We start from the raw sequence: 9,948 nt of genomic DNA, 5'->3' as shown, positions 1-9,948 counted from the left end.
AGACAACAATTCTGATGGCTAAAGATCCAAACGGGACACAAAAAAAAAAGAAAAAAAAAAAAAAGAAAATATTACAGAAATGTTTAAAATGCATTTAGAGGTTAAATAGTATAAGTATATGTCTAAATTGTTGAAAAGGCTAAAAGTAATGCATAAATGCTCAAATCTGTATGGAAGTGAATAAATAGCTTTGACCAAACTCACCAGTGACAATTTGATTGTTTTCCTCAACATTTCAATGAGCAGGTGTATAAACTTCTTCAATAAATTCAAGTGGAATGAGTTCAAGTGGACACGTTTGAACATGGCGCCATGTAGGGATACAGGACTGTGTTGGTTCCAGTTTAATACAATTACAGTAAAGTGCAGACGTATAATGTCATACAAGACACCAAATAAAATTATTTTTAAAAACCTGAAGCACTAATGTTTCCTTAGCGCATAATGTTAAGATAAAAGAGTGCACCAATGAAGGTTTTGTAGACTTCAGTTGTTTGCATTTTGCTTCATTGTCTCTGCAAAAGAACAAGTCTTGTGTAGGCATCATTTTTCTTCTTGCTTTCATTTATTATGAAGTACTGTAATGCTTTTTCTTTTTCTTTTTTAGAAAGCTATTCTATGAATAAACACCTGGTTAGCCTCCTTGAGTTCACTGTGTGTGGCACTGAAGTGAGATCAAAATAACCAAATGAGCACCTGCTTCAAACAAAGATGTTACTTTGCTGAAGCCTGGAAGAGAAGCTTACACAATCTGCTACTAACACTGTGGAAAATATTAGCAAATTTAAGTAACATTTGTGCAAATGAGATTGCACATTGTGCACTAGCATGACTTTGTTTATGTAAGCTGAGGTGCAAAAAACATTGTGAACTGTGGCAAATTTCAGATGATGCAGTTTAAGTTGATGCTGAGAATATTAAAAACACTTAATTGCCACTCAGAACACTGAGAAGACAGAATCTCAAACAACTCATCCAGCACCAGTGCCAGAGGTAAAAAGTCATGAGGATATGGAATAGGAACTGGATTCAGTACACATTAGTGTCAATTGCTTAGAAATTACAAGCAAACTTATTATAATTTGCATTTGCGCAAAATTAAGTGGAAACAATACTAATAGACATTGTTGAGTATCAGGACGGAGTTAACTGTGATAGGAGAATAAACAGCCATAAGGGTATCAGGTTAATGCAGGATCATTTTTTAAATTATTGCTTTTTTAAACATATATGAAATGAAATTTTTTACATTGCATGATATGCATAGGGCAGCAACAGCAGTGTGGTGCTTAGCACCATTACCTCAGAGCAAGAAGGTCCTGGGTTCAAATCCAACAGCCAGGTGGGGCTTTTCTGTGTGCAGTATGCATGTTCAACTCCATATGTCCCTGTGGATTTTCTTCTGGGTGCTCTAGCTTCCTTCCAGAGTCCAGACAAATGCAATAAGTGGTTGTAGTTGTGGATATGAGCATCAGTGCTTATCTGTCTTTACACTGCTTATGTTCTGGGTTGATTTAATCCACAAAGAACAAGAGTTGGAGGTCAAAAGGTCAAAGCGAAGAAACTCTTTGGCTTGTTTCTGGCACTGGTTGCTGGAACACGCCAGAAAAAATTTCACTGCATTCAGACGTTCCTTTAATTTCCTTGTAATTATACAATAATACAGCGTTGTGTTTCAGGCTGGGCTGTGATTGGCTAGCTGAAGCTATTTATCAGACAAAAAGAGAAATGCCAGACACAACAGCTCAACTTGCACCTCAAAATATTTTATAATTTGAAAACTCAGCTTTAGATGGACAGAGTTCAAGAGAGAACTGTGTTTGAGTCTCTTCATTTGGTCAAAGGGGAACATCATGAATGTCTGGATAAGAGACTACTCGTCATAAAACAAACAAACAAAAAACTTCTGTGTAGCATTATGAGTGTTAATGCCACGCAGGCGTGCAAATCTAACAGCTAAAGCCTCAGGTCATGTTCCATCAATGCACAGCTCATCTTTGTATAGGAAAGTGTGTTATGAAATCTCAGCAAAGTGATTTATGAGACTATTTTGGCACTCACCTGCACATCAAAACCACACTCATCTACTGTGACAGAAAGAAGAAACCACACACAGAAGAATTACCTTAAGGAAAAAAAAGATCTTTATTTTTGTCATGAAGGACATATTGTTAAAATAAGAGTTTCATTCCAAAATGTGTCAATGTTGTGTAAAACAGTAACTACAAAAATTAAAATCAAACTCATAAAAGTAGCATCATTACTGTTAAAAGTAAAGTAGTTTAAGTAGTTTTACTTTAGTGACAAGTGAATACCTTACAGTATTATAACCTTTTTGTCTTTAATGAATATATAGCCTGCGCTAGACTAAAAAGCCCAGATAAAATGTTGTGGTTTCATGCTGCTGCTGCACACAACTGTCTTCCACCTTCAGTTGTACAACTCTACTTTAATGGTCATCCGAGAGCTGACCACAAAGCCCAACAAAATGCATTGAAACAAAGCATTGCATCATACAGCGTTCAGCTTTTTGATTTAAATGTTCAGCAGGTTAGCCAGCAGTGCAACCACCAGTACATGCCAATGTAGCTTTTATTTCAACTGATTCATCTTCCTTGAAAAATCTGAATTGTGATCTACTATAAACTTAATTGCACTGAACAAGTTTAACTTTTGTTGTGTGTCCCTTTCGGATGAACCCATTTTACTATCTCCAACAAGAGACTACAACGTTAGCGACTAGCTTCTAATGAAACTATAGCATCTACTTAAAAATTCTGATATTTGTTACAAGACTACAAAGGACTGCAGAAACTCAAATATGTGGAAATGTTGGTCAGTGTCACCTGGATGTAGCATCTGTTTATAACATGAGCCACAACAGTGAGATAATACAGTATGTGAGAGGTATACAGGCGTTTTAGCTTGCTGTCAAGTTTTTCAGACTTCAAACAGTAAAAGCAACTAACCAAGCAACAACATATACATTCTCATCCCGAGGCACCAAACAGGAGGTATAGCTGGAAATGTATACCCATCACTCACTGCTTGGTAGTGTAAGATTATAAACTAAAGCTCTGAAGATCAGTCCAAATGGCAGCAAATAACCTAGCGTTTCCTTAGTTGGAATCCTAATCAGGTATTTTTATGAGAGCTGATGCAAAACCTTAAAGGCTATTTTGAATTTTCAGTGTGATAATCCATCCATCCATCCACTGCAGGGTGGAAAGGTTCTGGAGTCTATCCCAGCTGTCATAGAGTGGGAGGCAGAGTACATCCTATAAATCACCAGTCCACCCCAGAGCTAGCATAGAGACATACAGTCATCCAGGCTTATTCAAACCTACAACCAATCTAGAACCACTAAGCAACTCATCATGCATGTCTTTGGGCTGTGGGAGGATGCCGGGCACCTGGAGAGAACCCACACAGGCACAAAGAGATCATGCAAACTGCATACAGAAAGGCCACAGCTGGCCAGCAAATTCATATCTCTTGCAGCGATGCAACAGTGCTACCCACTGTGCTTCCCTGTATGTTGTTACAAAAGTAGTCACAGATTTCTAAAGAAGAGGAAATGTAACAACCATCTCATTACTGGAATGAACATATGTTGTTCAGTTCTGTCAGTGGCTTTGACAGAAATAATTTCTTTTGACGGTCTGGGAATGAGAAGGGATGTGCGAACTATACCAAAGTTTGGTTTTAGACCGTGAGTGTCTAAGGTGGGTTTGCACTTGACAGAAGTGCACAGTGAAAACAGTACAAAAGCAAACAGACATATAAGCATGTACCTGACACGCAGACCTGACTGCTGCACTGATGCTCTCAATAACACATTTTAAACTTTGGACTGTGCAGATCATTGCAAGTAGGAGCTGTGCAAGCTTATATTTCAAATTAAACATTTATCAAAACCACTCCAAAATGGTAAAAATCATGTCATTTTTTAAATGAATTCCAGCTGTAGAAGTATTCCAAATCCCAGCTCACTAAGCTTATCCAAAATGCATGTACCACAGTCTCACTCAGCTCAACCAAGGCTTCAGTAGAATGAAATACGGAACTCCTTCATCACACTGTAGTAAAGTCTTTTGATGTCAGTGTCTGTCAATCAAGAACTAGTTGTCCCATAAATAATAAATTAGAAAGGCCCTTCTAAAATGATCTACAATCCTGTTTATATAACATAATTAAATAACTGTATGCTCCATACATAAGCAAATGCCCATTATTATTGCTGATACAGTAAAATAAGGCTGCAAATGTGCAACAAGCTGCTTCATAGCGCTTAATATTCCAATAAACTGCTCTTGAGCAAACTATTCGGTTCATTACATTAAACTTCCAGCTGAATGCTTAATAATATACACAATATATATAGATAAAAAATCAAAAATATTACATCTCTTAGCAAGTCAGCAATATGTTAGGTTGAACAGCAACAATTTTTACAACTCTGCCACCCACAAAGGAATGGAATGACAAACATCTTTTGGTCACAATCAGCAAAACAACTCCATTTTGGGTGGTGCACACAAGCTGTCTGCAAATATATGAGGGTTTCATTAGATGACTGCATGTGCAGATTTGCTTATTTGCAAGTCATGTTATTTGCATTGTGTCTTTGCTTGATACACTGAAAAGGGTTAGTGAAATATGTTCATAGCATATCTTAAATTTCTAATTTTCTAATGTTTTAACCTTGTTTCGCTCAGACTGAACACAGGTGTGCTTTTGCTGTTTCAAACCATTCATTTGATGTGTTCTGAGAAAAAGCAGATCAGATTATATGTTTGACAAACTTAGCCCTCATGGCCACATTTTTCAAAAAAAAAAAAAAATCTACAGAATATTACTTTGCAATAACATCCACCAGGATATCATATTTCACTTAGAGTTGATGTATCCGACTTGCTTCAGTCACTCTTTCGTCACTGACTCCAGTCCCCCCGGCACATTTCTTTCTCCCCAGGGACAGAAGTTTCAGTTTTCTGTAGCCTTGACTTGAATGGAGGACAAGATTTTCCCCATACTGTGGAAAAGCGGTGTTACGAGAATGTCCGTCAGACTCCTCCACACAATGTGGATAGACGGTAAGAGCATCATGAAGCTCTGGATCATAGGCATCACCACCCTGGAGGAAGAAGGTCAGAGGGTCACTTTTCTAGGCATGGAGGTTTCATCACAGATTTCTGTTTTAAACTAATTTGTGTTGCCAGAACAGTTGCTCTTGTTATTGTCTCAGCTGTTAAAAAAGTTTATAGGTCCTGTCTAGGAAAAAGATGAAAGATGGTCATCATACTGCATTTTGAAGTTTGTTTCAGTGTATTGTGAAGCTATTTCCTCCCTTGGACTAACACCCCCTGTGTATGGTCTCCTGATACACTGCCCTGTTCTGGTGATGCCTACCTGTGCCTGACTTTCTCTTAAGCTTATAAGCCCCAAGAGAGCTCAGTTAGGTGAAAGGTCATGTACAAATTACTCTACAGTGCTCCGTGCACATCTAAAGAATGTCCCACTCTGCTCTGAAAACAGGCTCCAAATGCTGCTAGAGCACCCTCTAACTGACATGGGACATAGGACATTTTTTCCATCACTACTAGGGGAACTCAATGTTCCTCACAACTTTCCATAAGGTGTTCATTACTCCACATAAAATGTTGTTTCATCAAATAGACTCTTTGGGTTTTGGTTGAAGCTCATGAGCGCTAAAAACCTAGCAGCACCTGGGTGCTGCAGACATATAGAGCTGACATAAGCATGACATAATTTTCCAAATATAAGAACAAATTGCTGACATAATGTTTCAATGCCACACTGGATATGATGTTGACTGTAAAAATAACCTGTGTCAATGTTTGCCTAAAGAACAGAACAAATATAGTGGAAAGCCGCAGGAGTTCATAATGTTGATGCGATGATCTAAACAAGGTAAACAGAATAAGGTAATAATTAACGTAACGCTCTTGGAAATGTTGATATTTTGCATACTAGTTAATCTTTATGAATTAAGATGTCTTCTCTACAAATATTCTACTAATCTACTGTAAGTTCACTGCTTCTCAACATTAACTTGTTACAGTGGGATCATTTGTGTGTTCACATATTGTTGTCTGAAAATACTGTTTAGCACAACATCGGGACCTTGCTGCCTGAGAACAACTCCTTACCAGATGTGAACACAGCTGAGCACTCCAAACACTATCCCCAGGATGAAAGCCACGGGCACAGCAAGCAGAGTAGTCAACAGGCGGTAAAAACCGAATTTGACCAGCTCAAAGGTGGCGTGGCTTCCAATCCACACTCTGTCAAAACTGTGTGTGGAAATGGGCTCCGCGATGACATCTTCAAAGCCCACCTGTTAGGTCACAAAAGTCATAGGGCAAGCAATAAAAACATAATAAGTAAACAGAGGCAGGAAAGTGTTTGAATGTGATGGATTAATGCGCAGGCAGCGACTTCCAGGTATTCATACTGCAGATTAACAATCTTGCTGGACTACAAAAACCATCCAATAATAGTGCAATAGGCTATACAAATAATTCATCTGGACAGCCTTCACCTTTTGTAGTTTCAATTTCAAAGTATCACCCAACACATCGCACAGACTTTACCTTCAGATGTGGGTTGATATCGTTTGGATCTCTGTCGGGTGACGCTGTATACACTTTCCCCTTGTTCGATAGAATGGGCTCTATCGATCTGTTGAACTCATCTCCGTCCATAATTATGCTGGTATCCAATTTCTCCTTCTCTAAACCCATTTTGTCGAGTCAGGCCGGGAGACGGTGCAGGGAGAGCGGCTGGTGACGGTGCGCTGTGAGCTGTGCGGCGGACTCAGTGGCACCCCGCCCCGTACGGAAGTCAGCGCAGCGTGGAGCAGAGGAGACACAACAAGCCCAAAGTCACTTCCCTGGAGCATTTCAACATTTTAGCAATGAGAGACGCCACTGTGCACTTTACTGGACTTGTATCATGAGCCATTGAGTCCCAACAGTCCTCAGGGTTAATTACTGGCTAAACAAACTAGCCTTTTATAGACATGTGATTGAGTGCGATTATTACACAGCCTGCAAGGCTTTTCTTCTCACAGCCCCAAAACTCATATTTATATATATAAAAGGTTTGTTATTTGTGAAGTTTTTCCAAAACAAACAGCGATGCTTTGGGAAATGCATCCACCTACATTCCACGTCTGCTTTGCTCCAGGCCTTTTATTTTGGAAAGGTACACCGAGATGTTTATTGCCACAATAATTTGTAATGTACAAAGCCTGGTTATTATTGTTGAGCACAATGTTCCACCTGTTGAGCTGATTTACCACATATTTTCTCTTTTGGTTTTTGGTCTGCATAGATTTATTGCCCTCTGACTCTTTCATGCTCTGAACCCACCAGCCAACATTGTTAGAATAACTGCAGGTCTTCAGATGTCTAAAGAGGAACAACAACAGGAAGACATTCTCCTCAGGCGGTTGGAGAAGAATTCGCTTCTGAAGACAAAAGTTTTACAACTGTCATGGTCCGGAGTCTGCGACTCCGTGTTTATGTTTAGTCTATTAGTATTCTGTGGTTTTGGTTACCTTGGGTGTTTGTATTCTTCTGTTCATGTTCCTATGTTCTGTGTCCCCCAGTCTGTGTTTAGTTGGTGTGTTATGTCATTGCGTGTATGTGTTTCCTGTTTTATTGTGAAGGTCTGCGTCTTATGTGAGTGTTTTCAGTTTGCCTCCCTAGTCTCGTCACGATAATCACTCCCAGCTGTGTTCCCCACCTGCGTGTAATCTCCCTGTGTTCTCTGGGTGTATTTAAGTTGTGTCTTCTGTCATGGTAGTTGCTGGTTCGTCTGTGTTATTTCCCTTCCACCCTTCTGTGTTGATTCTCTGGTCATTCTCCCTGCATGTCACGTTTGTATTCCGGTTAGTGTTTTATTTAGTTTTCCCAGTTTAGAGTTTACACCGTTTTGTTCCTCGCCACCCTGTCTGTTGTACCTTTTAGTTGCAAATAAACTCACCCTCCACTTCAGCAGCCTGCAGTTGGATCCATTATTATTCACACGGCTTGCCCCGGCAAACCGTGACAACAACTTCAGAAAGTTGGTTAGGGGTTAACTTTGAGTCATTTTGTGATGCTTGTGATGCTGCTAAACTGCAGTTAAAATATGAAGATATGGTTATCAAATCATAATAGGACAAGAGGGTGGTAGTAGCTCAAGAAGGAAAACAAGTCATCTACTAATTGTATGGTTCAATCCCTGGCTGCTCTAGTCTGCATGCCAAACAGCTAGATATTAACCAAGTTGCTCTCCAATGCGTCCATCAGTGTATGAATGTGTGTGAATATTAGTTAGAAAGCACTTGCATTAAAGAGACAAATTGACCAAAGCAGAAAAGTGCAGTCTGTTTACACACTTGTGTTTTCTGGAGTTAGTAAACATGACAGTTTTCTTAAACAGTTCAGTGTGTTCAGTTTGTTATATCTTCAACCGTGAAAATATCTGAATGTTTGGGAAAAGAAACATTTAAACCCAACTAAATGTTAATATTCAGGATACGAAAGACATGAAATTACGCTACTGTATCAGTGGTAGCATTGTACATCTACCAATGAGCTTTCAGAAGCAGAAGCAGAAACTGAGACAGATTTGATTGTTTAATCTCTCCTATGCACTTATCTCTAAAAAAAAAAGATGCTCTAAGTATTTTTCTTTTCCAAGGATGCAATCAGCTAAAGTCCTGTAAGAACAAGATTATTACAAGTGCCTTCTAAACTGCTAGAGAAAACAAAACATGCTCTGGAGTGGGCTGGGAAAAAAATACAGAAAAATGTGTTATTTACCAATAAATGTCAGACAGTAGTGGCGATAATAGAAAGGTATATTATATACAGGTGTATATATAGAAGACAAACTGAAGACAGAATGATACCAAAGTGTATTAAAGCCAAATCCAAAGTAAACCACAGTGTTGGCAATATTGAAGTTTGGTAGTGTTTTGTGTCCTACTGAGTCTTATACCTGCAATTAATCGACACCACTCTTACCAAAGAGAAGTGGAACTTTTTTGTCCAAATACCTACTCCACCCTCTTCTTTGTTGTGGAAAAAGGATTACTATTGCAGGAGTCACTTGATGACCAAAGAAGACTAAAGAGTGCTGACTGTGGTGGACTCTCCTCTACAGTCACTTAACCGCAGCCTCAGTTAACAAACCAAAGATTTCTGAAGGTCATTGGAAAATTGACGGATCGTGCTGTGATAGCATGGATTATGTGATTTTAAAGGGGTAAACAAAAGAAATAGAAATTATTGCATATATGTTCAATGTGATAGTATATGAAGGATAGGTATGCTGTAGTTTTTGCAAACAGGAACAAAACACATTATAATATAAATAAGGACAAAAGGTCTACATATGCCTCAAACACAGGTGATGCACACCAGCCTTAACAAATAAAGGATGGGCTATTCCTAACTCCCAAACAGCTCCCTGCTTCTGTTAGCCTAGGAGAGGATGCAATCACATGACTGAACAAGGAATGCTGGGTAATGAAGTTTCATTAACATAACAGGTACTTTTCTACATCAGTTGCAGGACTGTTGGGAGAGGGACAGTGTCCAACAGTGCTGCAATGAGACATTCCTGTGTGATTGATGATTCTAGCTGCTCAACAGTCCTGGGTCTTCTTCTCTGTTTTTTATAGTTGAGGAAAGTATCAGCACCCGAACTCTTCTACTATGAAACAATGCTGTTGTAAGAGATGCAGGACGGAGTTTAACATTGTGTTGCTGAAAAAGATGTTGTCTGGAAGGGAGTATATGTTGCTCTAAAACCTGTATGACTTTTCAGATGTTAGAGCTTCCAATTCCAATTCCATAGGAACTAGTGCCATCAGAGATGCAGCCTTTAGAGTGAAAACAGCCTTTAACCAGTGAAAACAAGTTGGATGGT

General features: G+C 39.1%; 1 protein-coding gene across 1 annotated transcript; it reads right to left on the bottom strand.

Annotated features, from left to right (window-relative positions):
- Nucleotides 1–2,131: 2,131 nt before the first annotated feature.
- On the bottom strand, nucleotides 2,132–6,863 carry cav2 (caveolin 2). Its single transcript, XM_085412979.1, has 3 exons — nucleotides 6,618–6,863; nucleotides 6,174–6,361; nucleotides 2,132–5,137 (listed from the first exon to the last, which is right to left on the bottom strand). The coding sequence occupies exons 1-3, from the start codon at nucleotides 6,765–6,767 to the stop codon at nucleotides 4,987–4,989; spliced, it is 489 nt and encodes a 162-aa protein (XP_085269105.1). The 5' UTR covers nucleotides 6,768–6,863; the 3' UTR covers nucleotides 2,132–4,986.
- Nucleotides 6,864–9,948: the final 3,085 nt, after the last annotated feature.

The sequence above is a fragment of the Rhamphochromis longiceps genome, linkage group LG7, assembly GCF_057381845.1.
Source record: "Rhamphochromis longiceps isolate RC_006_pf linkage group LG7, R_longiceps_female_GT1.1, whole genome shotgun sequence".
In the NCBI taxonomy this organism is placed as follows: Eukaryota; Metazoa; Chordata; class Actinopteri; order Cichliformes; family Cichlidae; genus Rhamphochromis; species Rhamphochromis longiceps.
This window is presented reverse-complemented; position numbering and strand designations above follow the sequence as displayed.